This window comes from Phacochoerus africanus, chromosome 2 (genome assembly GCF_016906955.1).
Source record: "Phacochoerus africanus isolate WHEZ1 chromosome 2, ROS_Pafr_v1, whole genome shotgun sequence".
NCBI lineage: Eukaryota > Metazoa > Chordata > Mammalia > Artiodactyla > Suidae > Phacochoerus > Phacochoerus africanus.
Genome location: NC_062545.1, coordinates 132,200,931 through 132,222,567, shown reverse-complemented (window position 1 = coordinate 132,222,567; position 21,637 = coordinate 132,200,931). Strand labels below are relative to the sequence as shown.

Sequence of the window (21,637 nt, the reverse complement as noted above, 5' to 3'; positions counted from 1 at the left end):
GCAAAATCACTCACTGCAAAGCTGTATGCAGCCAAAACTACTACAACCAGGATGCTTATCATCATGAGAGCAGGAAAGTACTCTAGGGAAGAATGCAAAATCATATCCAGTAGTGCTCTGGGAAGAAAAATCCTGAAAGAAGGATGTGTAGGTTCCCTCCCAACTGACAGTTTCCAGTCAGACAGCTGCTGCTAAGGCATCAGAAAGCTGTCCTGATTCACATTCTTATTCAAGAGATAGCAGATACATGTGGACATCTGAGAGTAATGTCTGTGCTGAAAGTGACCTGAGAAATGTGTTTTTTCTTTCTTCATCCTATCTCTAGATATCCATTTCTGCTAGTTCTGTGGCTAAATGGTTACCTCCGGAAGGCATGAGAATGCAAAAATATAAGGGCTCCTCCTTGTCTGTCTCTGGAGACACTTAAACACAAAGAAGTGCACTTAACAAAACAACAACAGCAACAACAACAAATAAAACAACAAAAAAATCCCCAAAAAACAAAAAACAAAAAAACCCCCAAAACCAAAACTCCTTCTCTTAGATGATTTCAAATAGGTTGACTGGTAAATGTCATTAGTCATTAATAAAGACACTAGAACTTACTTAGCTTTTCAGAAAGAATGACTTGGGGTTTCTGTGAAATGGAAGCTGCTTTCACTCACTAACTTGTGCTTTCTCCTTCCTCTTCCCATTAAGGGAAAAAAAAAAAAAAAAAAAGGCATTTCAGCCAGAGATCTTTAAAGAACACTTAACTCACAAATTTTCATCTTATCCATTCAGTATCATTCAACTCCCATCACATTTCAGGAAGTAGAGTTTCCTGTTTGCAGATTGGTCCATAAACATGCCCTGAACAATTGCTGCTATTAAGAGGAAGAGATGAAACTTAAGGGGCTGGGAGATGTAAGAGCACATTTGGTATCAGACGCAAAGAGGGAGACGGAAAGGCTAGAGATATTACACAGACAACTAACCCCTAAAAGTAAAAAAAGAAACTGTTAAGAAAAATATACCATCTACCCGTAGTTTCTGGGTTTGAACCCATAGTTTTTCCTCCAGACTATGGAAACTGACTGTTGAGAGCAATCCAAGAGTTTAACGGTCATTTCTCTGTTCTCGTCACTATCTGCCAAGTACACAATTAATTGTATAAACCGAACAAGAACGGATGTGCTGACAGCACCACAACAAATCATCAGCCACTCTGTTTTTGCTACAAAGCCACAGGTCCTGGATGTTTACTCCTCTGCACCGCAGCCTGCCTTTTCCCACCTTCGGAACGCTGCCAGGCCACATTTCTCCCTCTGCCACCCCCTCCCCTGACGCTATGGCACACACCTTTGTTCGGCCTCTTTGTTTGGTCCTGTTTAGATTTGAAATGCTCTCCTTTTTGTTGGTCTCCTTACCGACACAATCAAATGACTGCAGCTGGGACAGAACCAATTGCTAAGCCCTTTTGCTGGCACCAGACAAGGAGGCCTGTATAAATTCCCAGTCTGATCAGGCAGCAATGCTTTCATAACAACTTCAAGGGTTTCTTCTTGTCACAATTACCTTTCTCCTTTAATTGGGTTCCCTGGGGTCCTCCAATTTTGATAGCTCCTAAACATCCCCACAAAAGTACTAATCAGCATTAGACAATAAGTTGTTTTTTTTTTCTTCATGAAAAGCACAGGAAGGTGAAAAAAAAAGACTCATATTTTTCAGTCACTGAGTGAGAGTGGGCAAGCTAAGCTCATCAGATTTCTGTAGCCTGCTTATTTACTCTCTCCGTTTGCTCCCTCAACACAAATATTTAAGCATATACAAATCTGTCTTGTGCCTGAATTTTGAGAGGCTTCAATTCACCTCAAAATCATGATTCAATGGTTTTCACACATTCCTGCTTCCCACATCTACTTCTCTTTGCTAAGCAGAATAAACTGATGCTAGGATCAGGAAAACTCAAGAGATGAAGATGTATGTACAATTTGGGAGTTCCCACTGCAGCTCAGTGGAAACAAACCTGACTGGTATCCATGAGGATGCAGGTTCAATCCCTGGCCTCACGCAGTGGGTTAAGGATCCAGCATTGCCGTGAGCTGTGGTGCAGGTTGCAGACGCGGCTCATATCCCATGTTGCTGTGGCGTGGTGGAGGCCAGCAGCTGTAGCTCCCATTCAACACCTAGCCTGGGAATCTCCATATGCTGCAGGTGTGCCCCCTGCAGTCAAGATGTATGTACACTTAGAAGAGGAGAACTCTGATGTGCCTAAAAGCAGCAAGAAGTTGCACTAACACTGTTTTAGCTTATTATTGTGTAGGTGTGGTGGTGAAAGTGGATGGACTGGATATCTCTGGATGTCCCTAAAGGAAAGGGCCTTAGAAGATAGTGACTTCAGCAACAGCCTTAAAACACTTAAGCAGAAAAAAGAGGTTTCTTTCACTGCACACACTGGTACCTCCGGGCCTGGCATCCATACACAATTTTTAAGCACTACCAAAGCTGCACTGGACAAGAGCACCACCTGTTGCTAAGCAGGGCGCAGAGCCAAGAAGAGCACAATTTCCTAGAAATCAGGCTGGTTCTGCCAAGTCAAACCTATTCCCGGCCCCTTCTTTAAAACAGAAGCTCAAAAAATGTTAACATAAATAGACCCATGCTACTTTCTTGCAATCTTTCCTACAATCTTATAGTATTTTCACTCAGATACACATTTGTAATGACCACAGTATAAGATCCTGCTCACAGACAAAATGAAGGTAGCCCATGGTAGTAAAGCTCAGCCAACAGATTAAATTATAAACAATTTCTCCTTTTTCCAATGAGAAGAGACTTTCGAAGGTATTGTACATGTTTCTCCTGGTGAAACACAGAGATGCATTCAAGGTGTGAAATCCAGGAGATTTTGGTCAGTCTCTCAAGGAATATAATGGAACTAATCCTTCCTAGGGAAAACAGAAAATGTGAAAGTATAAAGGAAAGAGAGATAAAATATAGGTTCCAGTGACCCCTCCACCCCCCACTGCCCTGCCTAGCCAGTCTACCAAGCACAATGGGGTCAGTGAGGAGCTGGTTGGTTCTCACAGTAAACAGCCAGTGAGGCTGGTGCTTTTTATCGATGCAAAAAGAACTCAGACACTTCCTGCTATTTAAACAAGGTCCATTTTTCTTTCAAAGAACAGGAAAAGCCACAAGAGATTCCCACAGCGCCAGCAATAAGCCTTCTCCTCTTGTACTGGGAACTTAGGAGTCAGAATGAAGAAGGGAGGAAGAAGAAATAAGGTTTTGTCTTGCTTCTTTTAATACCTGTGTTCATCTTCTGCCTGGGACTCTGTGGTTTCCATACCCGCTGGACTCTACTCCTCTATTCCTACTACTATTCAGGCCTGCTTTACACCTGGGCTTTCCGCTTGTTTCCCAACAACATACCTTCACTCACTGCTTTCATGTGCTCCAAGTCAGCTATGAAGCCATATAAGCATTGCTCTTAAATACATAAAACAGTCTTCCAGTTCAAAGCACGCCAAAGCTACTAACAGGTTGACCCAAAGTCCCTCAACACTTAACAAAGTTAACACTAAATGGAAAAGCCAGGCCTTAAAATCTAGAATCCAGTCATCTCTTAAAGAGCAGAGCCTCTCTTTTGAATGTTTAATTCTAGTTTACTTCCATTACATGCCAATAAGATGAATACAATAAAAGTAACAGAGAATTTGGACGACTGAAATGAACACGGTAGCTTTAAGCTGCCACTTCAGTTTGCCAGCAGGTGTAAGCAAAGGACATAAGCCTATGAACGCTTGTTTGGTTTCCTTAAAAGTCGTCTCACTAAAGCAAAGATGAAAACCTGGTTTCCTTTCAAGTGTCGACCTTGACCCTAGGAGATCTGGGAATCTGCTAGCATTTTGGCACAAAACGCTGTTTTTCTTCTGGTTATCATTCAGATCTCTAGTGCTTCGTGCAGGACACTGTTTATGCTACTTAAACCAGGCTTTCTGGGAGTGACGACACTCTCATTCATCCCACTGGCAATGGCACAAGGCAACTATACTCACTTGACCTAGAGCCTTTCCTATCAAGTTTATTTTTATGCCCCCAAACCCCTACGGAGAAGTATTCTTTTCTCAGCTGTTAGCTTGTCAAAGGAGGGTATTAGGCAGAATTCTGAAAATACTTCTCTCTCCATTCAAGTTACAAATTACTTAAGCATCCTTACCTACAGTCACTAAGGGCAAAAGAGAAAACAGATACCTCAAAAACTCTGAATTCCAAACATCTGAAACCACCACATGGAGTATCTCCTTGGCTCTTCCTGTGTCAAAGCTCTGAACATATGCCAAGAGAAAGGAGGAGGACTCACCTGGAATTCTGATGAAAGACCAGCCATTCTGAGGCCTAATACTCCACAGTCCTCCAGCTGGCTCTGGGAAGAACTGAGACCGTCGATTTAGCCAGTCCACTGCTAGTTCAGGGGCTCCATTCAACAAACACTGCTTGGCTGCCAGACTCCCTCCTTCCTTCAGCACTCGCCGCTCATATTCTGCACTTCGGTCATTGCAATAAGAATCCAATGGCACTGCGGTGACCTGCAATCAAAGATTCACATGAGATGGCTCTTTCACATTTTCCATACCCACTAAGCCTTTAGGGAACTTCGACTCTGAAATAAGACCAATGTGCATAATTCTTAGGCTAGAGGTTCTAACTTCCCCACTGTGATAAACTAAGCTGTCCTTAATAACTGATTTAGTTAGCTTCTCCAGGTAAAAGGCCAATCATCGTAACATGAACCTGCAACAAATTAAAGATCCAAAGAATGCTAGAGTTTGCAGATAAACTAGGATACCAGGTCAGGAATAATTCTACCACAGATGAAATCACAGGAATAATTTTCTCTCTCTCTCTCACACACACACAATAGCTTTGCCATCTCCCTTCATTGCCAGACAGTGCTTTGGGCAAAGTTCTATTAGCCATACACAGGATGGTAAGGCGAAAATGGGAGCTGGAGATAGCCACCATTAAAGAATTAAGGAAAAAAAAAAAAAAAAAGGAGTTCCCGTCGTGGCGCAGTGGTTAACAAATCCGACTAGGAACCATGAAGTTGCAGGTTCGATCCCTGCCCTTGCTCAGTGGGTTAACAATCTGGCGTTGCCGTGAGCTGTGGTGTAGGTCGCAGACACGGCTCGGATCCCACGTTGCTGTGGCTCTGGCGTAGGCTGGCAGCTATACCTCCGATTCGACCCCTAGCCTGGGAACCTCCATATGCCGCAGGAGCGGCCCAAGAAATGGCAAAAAGACCAAAAAATAAATAAATAAATATATAAAAATAAAAATTAAAAAAAAAATTAAGAGTGTCTGCCTGGTGCACCTGAAGCTATTTTTAATGCTTCTGTGGCATAGCTCCTAAGTTTATCAACACTTCTTTCTCCTCTTCCCTGACCAGGTTGATGACTGACAAAACTAATGGAAAACAAGAGAACCTTTCACTCAGGCCATAAGCTGTGGGGAGTAGTAGGGGGCTGGGACAAGATAAAGCCAGAAAGTAATGAATTTATTTCTTGGCTAAGGCAGATCCTTTGTACAAATTCTTACCTCACCACAAGATGCAACAACAGTCATATGCTGTCCCTCATCCTTCTCTAACAACCTGGGTCTATTCCCACTCTAATAAGCAGCTATTTATTCAGATAGATGTGAAATCATCTGATAAGGAGCCTGAGGTTTTTTTTGTTGTTAAAATTTGGAGGCTGTGATTACCTGTAAGCTCAGGTTGATAAAAATGCTAAAGTCCCATTATAAGCAGCAAATTGCTCAGAAGAACCTTGGAGATAGTACCAAGAGATGGGAAGAAAGTGGATATAAGGAGCCATGGCAGAGGTATGGGAAAGATCAGAACATGAAGTACTAGCTTTACCTAGTTCTAGTATTTCTATTATTTCTTGGAAGCTAGACATTTAGGAAAAATCTACCTTGCTACTCACTTTTTTATTTTCATGCCCATCAATCTTTAGGGCAATGGTTTTCAAATTTTGTTAGGCATAAGAGTCTTCTTAGGAGCTTATCTAATGTGCAGATTTTGATCTAGGCCTAGGGGAGGAGTCACAGCATTTCAGTCCAAGTCTTGAGAAATACATCTTGTGGTACATAAACAGTCAGTTAGCTGATGATGAGGCTGCAGGTGCCTCTGCTGAAACTAGAGGATACCAAAGCCAGAGAAAGAGCATCATCTACCAAGAACCAAAGAGTACACTACTTGGCTTGCAGATGAAGCTAAAAGGGGTTTGCTAGGGAGCAGTGCCATCTATGGTCCTGATGCAAAACTACAGTGGATCACAGCAAGCTGGGCCCTAGAAGCTCCAAAACGTAGACAAACTTACATAAGTCAGTTTACCCAGACAGTACTAGGAGCAGGTTTGGTAATCTCATATCACATTTACCCACTCCAAAAGGAATTTGTTCTCTTTCTTCCAAGTTATTCATTTTTCCTACTGAAAGTTGAGCATAGAGAAATAAAGACTAAAACAAAGTAGGTGATTTAAAAATTGGGTTTTCTCCCTGCCTTGGCTTGTCCTAATAGTAGCCTAGCAGATACTGGACCAGAGTAAATATTTATCATCTAGGGTGAGTTCTAGAACCTGACAAATCAGTAGTGGCTATACTTCCATAGAAACGGTTTGAGGAGTTACTTTATGTTGCAGCAGGTTAAGGATCTGGTATGTCATTTCAGTGGCTCAGATCAGGTTTGCTCCCTGGCCTGGGAACTTTCACATGCCGTAAGCACACCCACCACCCCCCGCAAAAATTTTATATATATATATATCTCAAACAATATGAATACTCTTAGACAAGCAAGCATACTTAGTCCCCCCCATGGACACACCTGTGGCATATGGAAGTTCCCTAGCTATGGGTCGAATTGGAGCTGCAGCTGTGGCCTATGCTACAACCACAGCAACAGTGGATCCTTAACTCACTGAGCAAGGCCAGGGATAGAACCCACATCCTCAGGGAGACTATGTTGAGTCCTCAACCTGTTGAGCCACAGTACGAACTCCACATACTTAGTCTTTTCTAATGAGAGCCTCTACTGACCAATTCTACACTCAGAGATAACTGCTTTGATGGTTTCTTCCCTGGCTGTACCCATGGCATGCAGTTCTCTGATGAGGGATCAAACCTGCACCACAGCAGTGATCCAACCCATAGCAGTGATGATGCCAGATCCTTAACCTGCTGAGCCACCAGGAAACTCCCTGGTTTATATACATAATGAACTTTGTGGAAAAGCAGAACTTATGTTGGAATTATACATAAGAACTTTGGGCTCATATTCTCAAGATGAAAAACTAAAAGCTAGAAAATTGTGAAGGAATGGGGGAGAACAGTGACACAGGAAAGAAAGTTTTTCCTGTCTGGGACTCATTTCTAGATGCTCTTACAGTTTCAAAACAAAACAGGAGTTCCTGCCTTAGCACTGTGGCTTAAGAATCTAACTCCAATGGCTCAGGTGGCTGCAGAAGTGCTGGCTCGCTACCTGGCCTGGTGCAGTGCATTAAAGGATGTGGCAGAGCTGCAGCTGTGGCTCAGATTCAATTCCTGACCTTGGAACTTCCATATACTGTAGGTATAGCCATAAATAAATGAATAAATGAACACAACCTTTTCCACTTATAAACTTTCACCTATTTTACAACTTCATTTTGCTGATGGCCTTCCAAGCCCAGGATTAAAAACCAGGAGTTTTTCAAGGCACAGTTGTTAGCAAAATACTTTTTAATGTTTTGATAAGTGTCTTTGGCAAGAGCCCTGGATCAAGAAACATGCAGAATCATAGAATGTCACGTTGTAAGTACGTAAGCAGTGAACTCATGAGATTCAAAAGGAGGTAAACAAGTCCATTTTTACTTAAATTGTGCTTTCCAAGTCAGCTCTATCCTAAACAGCCTCCACTCATTCTGCTAACCCTAAGTGGCCTCCCTGACCTCTCAGAAGCAGGAGGAGATGAAGTAAGACATACCATTCTTCCCCCTCCACAAATGGAAATGCAGACTCCCTTCAGTCTCACATGAGCTAACCTCTGTTTCTTGCTTCATTAACTTCTTAAACTATAGTATCTTCAGGGGCTGCCTCCTCAAGCATTCAGCGCGTCCTTCCTGAGGACACGTATATTCTTGCACTAGCTCTAGGAAGCGTGACCGCTCCAAACATTTCAGTTTTTTGCTATGATGAATTCTCAGGGTCTTAGTTTTATTAACCCTGTAGAATGATTTCCTCAGCTAATGATAATTCCTTTCTTAGTGGCACAGTTCTTCCTGAACTGACCCTAAAGTTTTCATTGCATGTGCCATGCAAAGTAATTTGTCTTAACTCAAGGTAAGGGTTGAGGCTTAAAGGAAATCAGTTTCTTCCCACACAGATGGGTTAGAAATTAATATAAGTAAAATATCTCATGAAATGTTGCCTTATTAACACCCCAGGCCTGACCTGAAAGGTAAGAGCCTGTGTATGCATGTATAAAACATTCAGACATGCTTAAAATTCTTCTTCCAGTCCTTATGACTATGGTGTAATTACTCCCAATTCAGGCTTAGCACATGTTATATGAAGAAATTCTATCAATGTGGGGAGAGGGGTTAAACAGGAAAGCATGCTGGGAAGGAGCCCCTAAGCCAGACAAGAAAACCTTTCTCTTGCTTCCTGCCACCACATCTTTACACTACTATAGTCTTCTTCAAGTTACTATTGTTTTTTCGGGAAGTATCAGAACCATGCATGGTACTTCAGACTTCAGGCTCCTGAGAAAACAATACTTAAGTAGTACAGTGGGGGTCTGCATGTGTAAGTATGTCAGGAGAGTAGGGTTATTCTTCAGAATGGTTGACTACAGAGCTCTGAGTGGTATAAGTCAAGAGATTTTATGTCCATAAATACAAATACAGTCCAGGGCAGTTCACTTTTTATTGGCTCTATAAAACACTAGTACTACAAGAAATAAAAAAACGTCTTGACATCCCTCTCTTAGAAATCTAGACTTCCTCTTACAGGCCTCTCCAAATACACAAAAGATTAAGAGAATAAAAAGTAAACCACACAACTAGGAAGCCTGAAGGCTGCTTTCCATGGAAGTACTTGGCTTTAGATGTTTCTTAGAAAAAGTGCCGTTCTCTTCATCAACTTAAACTTCAAAGACAAAGAATGCTCTGGAAGTACTGGATACTTACAAACTCCAAATCCCTTCTGGAGAATCAGTATAGATCAAACAAAGTTGAGAGTGCTAAGAGAAGTAAGTTCATGTAGCAGAAGGCTAGCAAAGAAATCTAGGCAGGTGGGAATAAATGAGACTTAGTAACATCATCTTATTTCCCCTTGTCAACTTTTTAGGATCCCCTGCCAGATTCTGACCCTTAACGACTTAAAGTAAGGATGCAAGCTGATATAAATAATGATAGAGAAATATCACTAAGGAAGATTTAAAAGTCTTGATCTTATTTGAATGGAACTGTGAAAACAGCAGACTTACTAGGATGAGTGGAGAAAAGATAAAAACACAGAAGGGTAATAAGAAAAGTCAGCATCTTCAAGTCTTCTGGCTAGATGAAAGCTGACCTCAGAGCACATGGAAACAAGCTAAGAAGACAGAAACTCGTTTTTGCTCTGATCGCAGTCTGGCTACATCTCTACTTGGCTCCTCTCTCTTCATGTACACTTCATGGTTTTAACAGAGATTCTGCTTGGCTCTGATCAGAAAAACAGGAAAGAGTAGAAGATCTAAGCAAAGTAAACAGCTGTGGTGTGCCTTTGCAGCAATGCTGCTGGCAATCACCAGTGCCCTATTTTGATAAAAAGGGTATTAGGAAGTATCTTGCAGCTGTTCAAAGTTAAGACTGCCATAGAAACTACCCTCAATCTGCAAATAAGACTGACTACCAGTGCTAAATGACAAATATGGCGCAACAGTAACTTTTCAGAGGGAACATGCTTGTGAACCACAGTCCCTTTAGTAGGGGTGCTAAGGAAAGCGAGAGAATACCAGCTAAAAAGTTTCTTGATGCTGGAGTGTTGTCTCCTTTTGTTATCTGGAGACTGTATTGAGATGATAAGGCCAGATCAAACCTCCTTCCCAATCTGGCCCCCTCCTCTGAAAAAACTTCAAAAACCTCAACACAGGTGACAAATGGCTCCCCCTCCTTTTCAAACAGTCCACTGTTCCTGCTACTGAGTGATAACCTACCTGACAGATGGTTTGCTCCCATGGTAGTTTAGTGCCCCAGACTAAATGAGAGGAACTACATGGGAGCAACGTCAGGGAAAGAAGCTGCTCCTATCTACCACACAACTATTCTCAAAACAACACAATTCAAAATGAAGAATGCTGACCTGGGAAAGCCAGGACCATGGATGTCCCCCACTCCACCCTGCTTTTAAAATAATTTTATTTAAAAAAATTTAGGAAGGGAAGACCTCTATAAGAGGAACTCAAAACTCCAATACGAAAAAGGGAGCCATGACAGGTCTGACCACTCAAATTATATAGGCTTACTATCCATAACATATAGTAAAAACAGAAAATCATTCAATTTAAAAATGGACCACACATATGCAAGTGCCAATAAATGTATGAAGAAGTGCTCAGCCTCCCAAATTCAATCAAGGAAGTGTGGATGCTCTTCCTAATTACTGAGCATTTATGTTTCTCAAGGTCTAAATGAAACAGTTCTGTTTAAGAAATGGATCCCTTGAAAACTGGTTCATTTCTACAAACACCATCTATTTTATCTCTTCCCTCCTGTGGCACTTACTCGTGGACTGGCTACGCACAAAAAAGACGGCAGCTCAGTGAGCAGGCAGCAACGAAGCGAGGAGGTAGCTGATCTCCGCTGATGGATGACCTGGTCTGAGTAGCCACTCACTGCTTTACAGTGGCTGCTGAAAACCAAAGACTACAAAACAAAAATGCAAATTAGTGCCATTGACGATAGTTTAATGCAAGCAAAACAGAAAAAAAAAAAGTCACATATAGTTGAGGTTCATGCTAATTTCCAAATGTGCTTTTATTAATGTACCTTAAGTAAATGTCATCTCTAATTCTACCTTTTTCTGGAAGAGACACTGCTTATTATAAATAGTCACAGCAAAACTTACATTAGACAAAACAATATTTTGTGTATGTTTGGGGAAGTTTGGTTCATCTGTTCAACCACAGGTACAAACCCATGTCTTGAGTTAAAACAAGGACCAACGATATTTCCTTCTAAGTTTTTTTTTGGACAGATCTGTTTAATTTTATATGAGCATACTAACAATACAGAGTGGTTCTGACAAGGTTAGCTATTCTATTTATTTGGAGATACCAATACAAGTGGTCATGAACAGGAAATAATATCTCTTGAATTCCTCTGTCATTTAAAAAATACAAATTCTTCACTTATATCACTATATCAATTCATTTTAACAGACTTGAAGCTCATAGTAAAGCTTCAATTTGCAGTGATTCATGTGAAAGATTTTTAAGTAGGGAATGTTCACCTATAAAGCATCTATCAGTGGGATGAGAGTGTTGTATATTGCAGATGCAGTTCTTTCTTCAGTTCAGTTATAGTTCAGTTTTATCTTTGTTTTTTTTTTTTTTGTTTTGTTTTTGTTTTATTTTAGGGCCGAACCCGCAGCATATGGAAGTTCTCAGACCTGGGGTTGAATCGGAGCTGTATCTGCTGGCCTACGCCACAGCAATGCCTGATCCCAGCTGCATCCGTGACTTACACCACAGCTCATGGCAACGCCAGATCCTTAACCTGCTGAGTAGGGCCAAGGATCAAATCTGCACCCTCATGGATACTAGTCAGATTGATTTCTGCTGCACCACAAGGGGAACCCCCAGTTTTATCTTTGGATTGTCACACCTGATTACTTCACTTAAACTGTCTTCCTGGTTTCTCAAAGTAGGTTGATAACCTAAATAATCATTTGAATGAATACAAAAAAGCTACAAGATAAAACAGTAACCAGGAGCCTCTGCAGGAGAATTCTAGTACCAAAAGTGTCCAGTACCAGAGTTCCCATCGTGGCTCAGTGGTTAATGAATCCGACTAGGAACCATGAGGTTGCGGGTTCGATCCCTGGCCTTGCTCAATGGATCTGGCGTTGCCATGAGCTGTGGTGTGGGTCACAGACGAGGCTCAGATCCTGCGTTGCTGTGGCTCTGGTGTAGGCTGACGGCTCCAGCTCTGATTAGATCCCTAGCCTGGGAACCTCCATATGCTGCGGGTGCCGCCACAGAAAAGGCAAAAAGACCAAAAAAAAAAAAAAAAGTGTCCAGTACCAAGTTTCTTCAATGTTTGTTTAGTATATATCTTCTCCTGAAGTAAATGGTTTCTTCTGGGTCACAGTTTGAAAGAAGCCATTTCAAACTCTCTGGTAGGACATGGGTATTGTAACTTGCTTCCATGAAGAAATCAGTATCTTCTAAATAATGGTCATGAACAAACTGAAAGGCTTTAACTGTTTCCAGCAGACTTGGGATGTTTTCAGTGGTTTCTAATCACACCACATGGAAGTCTTTACAATATTTTATTACGATGCTGGACCCATGTAGCTTTGACGCACTTGACATTTGTCTCTAGATGTTGAGGTCCCATCCTTAACCAGAAAAGAATTTTAATCTTCTGATGCCATTTTTCAACAATATCTGTGTTCTCATCTTTCTGTTGGCTAGCATCTGCACAGAGCTTTATCCATCTCTGTACATGTTTATGTTCATTATCATCTGAATGCCTAGTGTGAGGAGTATCATGAAGATTAATAGACCAGGTGTCACCCTGTTTTTCCAACCTGAATACAGAAGAGCTAAGAACATTACTTTAAAAAATTCCTGTTGCTGATGCATAGATGAAGAAAAGAAAAAAAGGGGGTCAATTTTCTTGTTTTCCAAAAGTTTAGTTCTGATTATCAGCAACAGCTCCCGCTGCCCCTCCTGGGGGTGGAGAGAAGAGCTTACAGAAATCTAGCAACCACTGCTCATATAAGTACTAGTTCAGGGTGCTAGTTGGGGTATCCACTGCCACCCAGGTGGCTGAGATAGCAGCAGTGGCTGGCCTAAAGACTTGTGAATTCTTTACTAACTTCTAAAGAGGAGTATCTAAACAATGTCTCTGCCAGCGATCTCTTAAAAGTCAACCTCATTTTCAATATTCCTAAATGAGAGATGAAAGAATAACCATTTCCTTCACTTATTTTCACTTCAACATTGTAGTTATTGGAGTTCCTACTGTGGCTCAGCAGAAACAAACACGACTAGTATCCATGAGGATGCATGTGGGTTTGATCCCTGCCCTCACTCAACGGGTTAAAGATGCCGTGATCTGTGGTATAGGTTGGAAGCTGCAGCTCCAATTCAACCCCTAGTCTGGGAATTTCCATATATCAAAAGTGCGGCCCTAAAAAGCAAAACAAATGAACAAACAGACAAAACCCAAAAACATTATAGTTTTTTTTTTTTTTTCGGTCTTTTTAGGGCTGCATCTGCAACATATGGAGGTTCCCAGGCTAGGGGGTCAAATCAGAGCTATAGCCAATGGCCTACACCACACAGCTCACAGCAACGCCGGATCCTTAGCGCACTGAGTGGAGGCAGGGATGGAACGTGCATCCTCATGGATGCTAGTCAGATTTGTTTCCACTGAGCCATGATGGAACTTCTGAAAAAAACACTGTAGTTATTAAGAAAGGGATACAACAATCACTATAGGGAGTCTTTTCTAACACAACATGTTATTTGTGATACCTTTCTGGGAAAAGTCTAATGATGATTCTATTTCCATGGGAGATCATTCCTAGATTAGAACATGTTTACTTGTCTTATATCAGCTAGGTTAAGATGGGATTCTTACTGAAAGTCACCAAGTCAAAGTGATTTGTAGCTGATTCCAGAGTAAAAAAATAATTCACTAACTCAAAATGTTGAACATACACACACAGCCTTAGCTTTAGAGAAACCCTGACTAGCTCCAGCATATTACACTCAATCTATACTTTACACTATGGGAGATGTGACTTGGTAATAATGTGTTCACAGGTTTTGCTTTTTTGTTGTTCCTTCCTCATGTTTCCTCACCCTGTAGCCTCTGGCAACTCTATGTGCCTTGCTGCCAGCACTGCAATATGCCCAGAGCAGTGAAGTCAGGTTTTTGTAAAGAGTCTTTTGGCACCATGCAAAAGTATCAAGTGAAAATAAGTAGGGCAATATGACAGATCTTACAACTGCACAGTTCTTGCCAAAGAGTAGCAGAGAAAACATACTGATGTTTTCCCCTCAGACACAGACTTTCCCACTTAACAAGGGGTCATATTTTGCTCTCCATGTCTTATTTATAATTAAAAAGAATACTTATGCTAACATCAGGTCTTTGTTACTTAGAAATTCTTTTTCTCCTTTTGTTCTTTTTTTTGGCCGAGCCCAAAGCTCTCAGAAGTTCCCAGCCCAGGTGTCGTTAAGCCTGTGCCACAGCAGCAACCTAAGCCGCAGCAGTGATCTGGGGCATTGCCATGAGCTGTTGCGTGGGTTGCAGACTTGGCTCAGATCCTGCATTGCTACGGCTGTGGCTGTGGCATAAGCCAGCATCTGCAGCTCCAATCTTACCCCTAGCCTGGGAACCTCCATATGATGCACGTGTGGCCTTAAAAAGCAAAAAAGTAAGGGCAGGAGTTCCCATGTGGCTCAGCAGTAATGAATCTGACTAGTATCCGTGAGGATGCAGATTCAATCCCTGGCCTCATTCAGTGGGTTAATGATTCGGTGTTGCTGTGAGCTGTGGTGTAGGTTGCAGATGAGGTTGAGATCCTACGTTGCTGTGGCTGTGGTGCAGACCGGCAGGTGCAGCTCTGATTCGACCCCTAGTCTGGGAATCTACATATGCTGCAGGTACAGCCCTAAAAAGAAAAAAATAAATAAAATAAAATGAAAGGGCAGAGTGTTTATAGACTAAATGGATTTGATTTCCACAGATATTTTAAGTTACCAAACAAAAATGGGGAAATAAAATACAGAACAACCCTGAAAACTATGGCTTCCCAGAACTTTCCACAAGTGGTGCTAGCAGCTTTCAAGATCTAAGGAAATGATGATAGATACAACTCTGTAGTTGCAAATTAACATCTAGTAGAAGGGTTTTTGGAAACTTCCTCTTTGGGGGATTCCATCAATAGACATTTAAAGCTCTCTAAACATTTAATAGAGAATAGTGTTTTAAACTTATACACCACTTTTTTCAAAAGAATTCCTTATGTTTAGATTCTTTTGCATATTTTAAATGGCAAAATCTGAAATGCCCCCGATTTCTATGAGCTAGTTGGCTCAGTATATAAAGCTTTCAATACATATAATGCCTAAGCAGACCACTACCATGACAACAGTTTCACTGAGACTGGGAGAGGAAATGGAATTAATGCTGGTACTCTTTCTCTGCCAATCATCACTTTTAACCTGACATTTAACCAGATATAGTGCAAAATCTATTCTGTCTCCCTAAAAGATGACTAAATGGTGTATTTCCCAGATCCTGACTTTTGTCTTTCTTTTTTTTTCTTTTTGTCTTTTAGGGCCACACCTGCGGCATGTGCAGGTTCCCAGCCTAGGCGTCAGCCTATGCCACAACCACAGCAATGCCAGATCCTCAACCCAGTGAGCGAGACCAGCGATTGAACCGGCAACCTCATAGTTCCTAGTCGGATTCGTTTTCGCTGTGTCACAACGGGAACTCCAGTCTTTATTTTTCTAAGCAAAATAAGATTAAAAAAAAAAAAGATTCATATATGTGGGACTTGCACTTTAACCCTTGCAAATTCATAAAAGAAAGGAGCTCTGGCCAGAGCTCACGGTGGGAAGGGAGGTATGTGAGAATGAATTTATAAAAGTTGTGAACTAAATACTATTCCCTCTTGAACATATCACCAATAAAGGAGAGTGGAGCAGAGTGAGGTTAAGGGGAACATAGAGAATCACGTTGGTTCTTGCTCCATTAAGCATCACAAGAAAAGGCAATATCACATTAATTAAAAGAACTTAAAAGGCCCTAAACTTTGTTCAAAATACCCCTAAGTGTCATCTGATCCACATCCTTAGCCCAGATCTTAGTTCCTTGAAAAAACCAGAATTATGAGAATTGTACCTCCTTGAACTCTGTAGCACAGAATTCATATCTAATATTCATTGCAGGGTAAGAAGAGGTATATTATGGGCACACTCAGGGGGGAAAAAGAGTTTCTCACTGCCCAGATTCATTCACATCCATGGGTGGGAAAAAGATGGGAGGACTGGGTTACACTGATAAATATAACTCAGGCAGTATGTGATGTGAGATAGTTTACCAAGAACAAGAGGACAACATGTAGGTAAGCCAATATTCATCAACTGTCCCCTCCGAGGATTAAGAACAAAGCGTTCACCTTGATCTGATGATAGGAAGCTGTATTTAGGAGACAGGCTGCTGGAACAATACCTACTACCCTTTATAAAACAAATGAAGACACAGAATAGAACAGAATGAAAGGTTTTCTGCAGTAAGAGGATAAAGGTGAACATGGAAAAATTAAATTAAATTACTATTTGAATAGGACAAGAGAAAGAATCCTAGTATTCGATTCTAATTTTAGTATTTCTCCTTGTCTCTTCTCTCAGGCTTGTCTGCCTAAGAATAATCCCCAACTTTACTTTTTTTTTTTGTCTTTTGTTGTTGTTGTTGCTATTTCTTGGGCCGCTCCCGCGGCATATGGAGGTTCCCAGGCTAGGGGTTGAATCCGAGCTGTAGTCACCGGCGTAAGCCAGAGCCACAGCAATGCGGGATCCGAGCAGCGTCTGCAACCTCCACCACAGCTCACGGCAACGCCGGATGGTTAACCCACTGAGCAAGGGCAGGGACCGAACCCGCAACCTCATGGTTCCTAGTCGGATTTGTTAACCACTGAGCCACGACGGGAACTCCCCAACTTTACTTTTTAAGATTGATTTTGAACATGGCATCTGGATTCATGTTCTCCCATCAAAATATTTAAACATAATTTGCATTACTTTGCATATTAAGAAAAGGCTACTGCACTTCCTAGTATCACAAAAGAAAGTAAAACAAAGAGTTGAAGAAACAGCATCACGTTTACACATAAAGTTACAGAATCAGAACTGAGTTGGTAAACAAATGAAAATGCAAGATAAAGAAAAGAACAGAGCTTGCAATGAAAAAAATTTGTTGACAATGAGTTAGGATTTATGAGCAATTAATTCATGTTGAAGATAAAATGCACATACTATACTGTATTCATATCTTTCCCAGCTGGTGTGTGCTATAGCAATAAAACTGTGAACAGACAGGTGACATGGAGAGTAGGGTGAAAGGCCAATATCCTTTCCAATTTAAGAACTTTCAATGGTATCACTGTAACAACCCATCTACAGCTTAAGCCAAAATCTCAGGACAGGTAATACCAAAACAAAATGGATAGTGAAGTAACTAATATAAAAGGTAGTGAGGCTCCTTCTTGCTCTCTCTCTCTGAAATCACTCTGGGGGAAGCCAGCTGCCATACCATGAAGAAAATGAAGCAGCCCCATGGAAAAGTCTACATATCAAGGAAATGAGTCCTCTAGCCAGCAGCCAGCACCAACTTACCAAGCATATAAGTGGGCTAACCTGGAAGCAGATACCATGGCTCCAAGTCATTCTTTCAGATAACTACAACCCTAGCTGATATCCTGACTACAACTTCCTAAAATTTTCTGAGCTAGAACCACCCACCTAAGCTGCTCCCAAGTTCCTGATCAAGAGAAATCATGAGATATCAAATGTTCATTGTTTTAAGCTGCCAGGTTTTGAGGTAATTTGTTATATAGGAATAGATAACTATAATAGGGGCTAATATCCACAATTAACACCCTTTTGCAATTACTCTTGTGATGTCTAAAAATTAGCTTCTTTCTGCTGGTATTTCTCACGCCTAAGAAATGCCTCTAGTTCTCAGATCAAATGCAAAGCAAAAATACTAATGTGCAATAAATTCAATGAATGATCAAACAAGATACCAACCTTACCCATATTTCCTAACCTCCAAGGAAAACTTAGGACTTTTCACAAAATTCTATTTTAAATAGAGTAAAACTATATTTCTAATTTTAGGTTGGAGAACATTCCCTCAGGTTAGAATACACACAAAGTTCCAAAGGGAAAAATAACACTAGTACAATATACCAACACTCACTAAGTCAATCAGTAAACATTTAACCTTGTAAGTTCAAGGTGCCTAAAATAAACTGACCACAAAGACAATAGGGACTATATAAAATGTCCAAACATCTAAATTCTGTTTTCACTTGGACAAAAAAGGAATGAAGCAAGAAAAACAAAGAAAAAAAAATGAGAATTGCTACCTTAGTAGCACTTTCTTTTTTCATGTTAAGCTTGGTTTCGGTGTTTCTAAACACTGTAAAATATTCTTTGTGTTAGAGAAATATCTTACTATTAATTAGAGAGCTCCTACTAATATTCACTGGTTTTCAACCATATAAAAAGGACAGTTAACCACTTTTTCATCCCTATCAATCATCTTTCTTCCATGTTCAATTTTCCTCTTAGCTGCCTTCTTCCTTTTTCGTCTTCAAATATGAAACTTCTCTCTTACAAATCCAGCTTTTAGTTAAACCCAACTGTCCTTCCTGAAATACCTTCCTATTCTTTTTAACTGTCATAATTCATAACCCACTCATTTCCCCCCCTTTTTCAGCCGCCCCCTTAGCATATGGAAATTCCTGGGCCAGGGACTGAATCCAAGCCACAGCTATAGCAACTCCACATTCTTAACCCACTGCACCAGGATGGGCATTAAATCAGGGCCCCCACTAAGACAAACTGGATCATTAACCCACTGCACCACAGTGGGAACTCCCATAACCCACTCTTTGCACTGCTTAACCAAAATCTCTCTCCTTGTACATTTCTACTCCTGGGTCTTCTCCATCCTATCTGCACTCATAACATCAAAGAGCTCCTAATTTCATTCCTAATGCTCACTTTATTTTTTTTTTATTACTCAAATGAATTTATCACATCTGTAGTCCTAATGCTCACTTTAAACTAGACATAAAATTTACCATAGCCTTTGAATCCTTCACTACCAGTGCTTATCCACATCAATCACAGTCCCCTGAGCCTTTCTTTACCATCTTTTGGTTACAGCAATTCCTGTTGGGTCCTTTGTAACACGACCCCTCATGTCCAACCTATCCTGTCATCACATCCTTGAGATTAGTCATCAAATACCAATGGCAGAGATCAACAGTGGTATGCTGTAACGACCTGAGTGACTTAATAGCCTTCCTAAAACCAACTACCAGATTATTCCTTCCCATGGCTTGACAGCAGCCACCAAAACTTTATTCTCTTTGAGGATTACAACTGTAGCATCTGTTTGAAGAAAGATGAGCCCAAAAAAGGAGCCAAAACTCATGGCTTAATCTATACCCCAAAAGACTGGCATTCAGGAGCTCCTGTTGTAGCTAGGGAAACATATCTGACTAGGAACTATAAGGTTGCGGGTTCAATCCCTGGCCTCAAGCAGTAGGTTAAGGATCCGGTGTTGCCGTGAATTGTGGTATAGGTCGCAGACATGGCTCGGATTTGGTGTTGCTGTGGCTCTGGTGTAGGCCGGCAACAACGGCTCTTATTAAGACCCCTAGCCTGGGACCCTCCATATGCCAGGGTGTGGCCCAAAAAAGACAAAAAAAAAAAAAAAAAAAGATTGGCATTCAAAGATTTCTTGGAAGAAAGGCAATTTAGACTTACCTTTCAGGCCCTTATTTTCACTACTGCTCCTTATTTTGGCTCAAATCTTTAACTTGGAATATACTTCCTCCCATCGAAATCCATACCACAAGATTCAACTTAACATGATTTCTATAGAGTTTTTGTCCATTTCACCCTAAAGTGATCTCCCATACTGAACTTTCCCACTAATCATCAACCATTAATCTGGCAGTTAATTATGTCTTCTTTCAACTCTGATTTTGAATCATTTTTATTTTTAAAGTTGTTTTAATTTTGTGGATGTCTTTTTACTATACATATGAATGATTTTTCAAACCAGAAAACACGGACCACAACTGTTAACACACCATGCCCACAGTAGACACTGGTGCATGACAGGTTTTACAAACAACATTAATTACATGTGCTTTCTCTCCATGAGAGTATATTGATATTGGAAGGAGGTTATTCAGAAAGAGCATTAGAAAAACCCCAACCCTTAAGCCAAGATCACATTCTACCACTTGAGATTGCACCTGTTCAATCAATCCCATTGGCCCTTGAGATCAAGCAAGTAAAAACAGCATGAGAGAAAGACTGAAGAGTGTGTGAAAAAAAGGAGTACTTCCTCCAGTAAATAGTGTGTCCTCCCCTCTATTAATATTCCTTGCTCAATTAGGCTTCTTTTACTGCCCAGTTGAATGATCTCCAAGGAAAGTACGTGCAAGCTTCACAATGTAAATAAAATAATATTACTATGCTACTACCTATACATCATTTTAAATGAAATAATACATAAGTATTGGCAAAATAAAGAAAGAATGTTTTAATAACAGGGAGATATAATAAACAAACACTAATGAAGTATATATACTATCAACATTGCTGAAAAGAACTTAAACTAAGGTAGATAAATGATCCAAAGTTCACATGAAAGATCCAAGAACAGAAGGCAATACTGAAGAAAATCAAAGCTAGAGGACTTGTGCTACAAGTTATCAAGCCTTATTATGAAGCTATAGTTGTTAAGATAGAGTGGTACTGGTTAAGGATAGACAAATGGACTAATGGAACAGAGAGAGTCCAGAAACAGACCTACACATATACAACCACCTGTTTGACAAAAGTGATGCCGCAGTGCAACAAGGATGGTCTTTCCATCAAATGAAGCTGGGTCAAATGGATATGGATATCTCTATGTTAAAAAAAAAAAAAGACAACCCATAACATAGATCTAAATGTGAACAGTAAATCAAAAAAACCTTTGGAGCAAAACAGAGAGGATTATCTTCATGACTTCAGTACAGGCAAAGATTTCTTCAGCAGGATGCAGAAAATGTTATTCAAAAGAAGATAGCACTGAGGATGAAAAATTAAGCTACTGAGTAGAAGATATCTGCAGTAATAAAGAACTACAAATCACCGTGAAAAGTACAGATATAATAGTAGAAAAATAAGCAAAAGCCTCAAATGAGCATGTTATAAAGGAGGTTATCCACACAGCCAATGAGTACTGGAAAAAGTATATTCAATATCATTATGCATATGGGAAATGTAATTTAAAGCCACAATAAGGAGTTCCCAGGTGGCATAGCAAGTTAAGGATCTGGCATCATCACTGCTGTGGCACAGGTTTGATCCCTGGCCCTGGAATTTCTGCATGCCACAGGCATAGCCAAAATAAAAATAAAGTCACCCACAATGAGATACTACTATACAGAAAGGCTAAAATGAACATACAAAACAATAGCACATTTTGACAAGGATGTGGAGCAACTAGAACCTCTTATACACTGATAATGGGAATGAAAATTGGTGCAATTGCTTTAGAAAATTGTTTGGCACAGATAACCATATGCATACCCT

General features: G+C 40.6%; 1 protein-coding gene across 2 annotated transcripts in view; it reads right to left on the bottom strand.

Annotated features, from left to right (window-relative positions):
- Positions 1-21,637, bottom strand: part of INO80 (INO80 complex ATPase subunit) — a 145,181-nt gene that overhangs the window by 39,537 nt on the left and 84,007 nt on the right. For both annotated transcript variants that reach the window (XM_047766672.1, XM_047766673.1), the window contains exons 25-26: positions 10,788-10,928; positions 4,346-4,571 (exon numbers count right to left, since the gene is read on the bottom strand). In XM_047766672.1, coding sequence (XP_047622628.1) covers positions 4,346-4,571; positions 10,788-10,928 — 367 coding nt within the window. The remainder of the gene's footprint in view (positions 1-4,345; positions 4,572-10,787; positions 10,929-21,637) is intronic.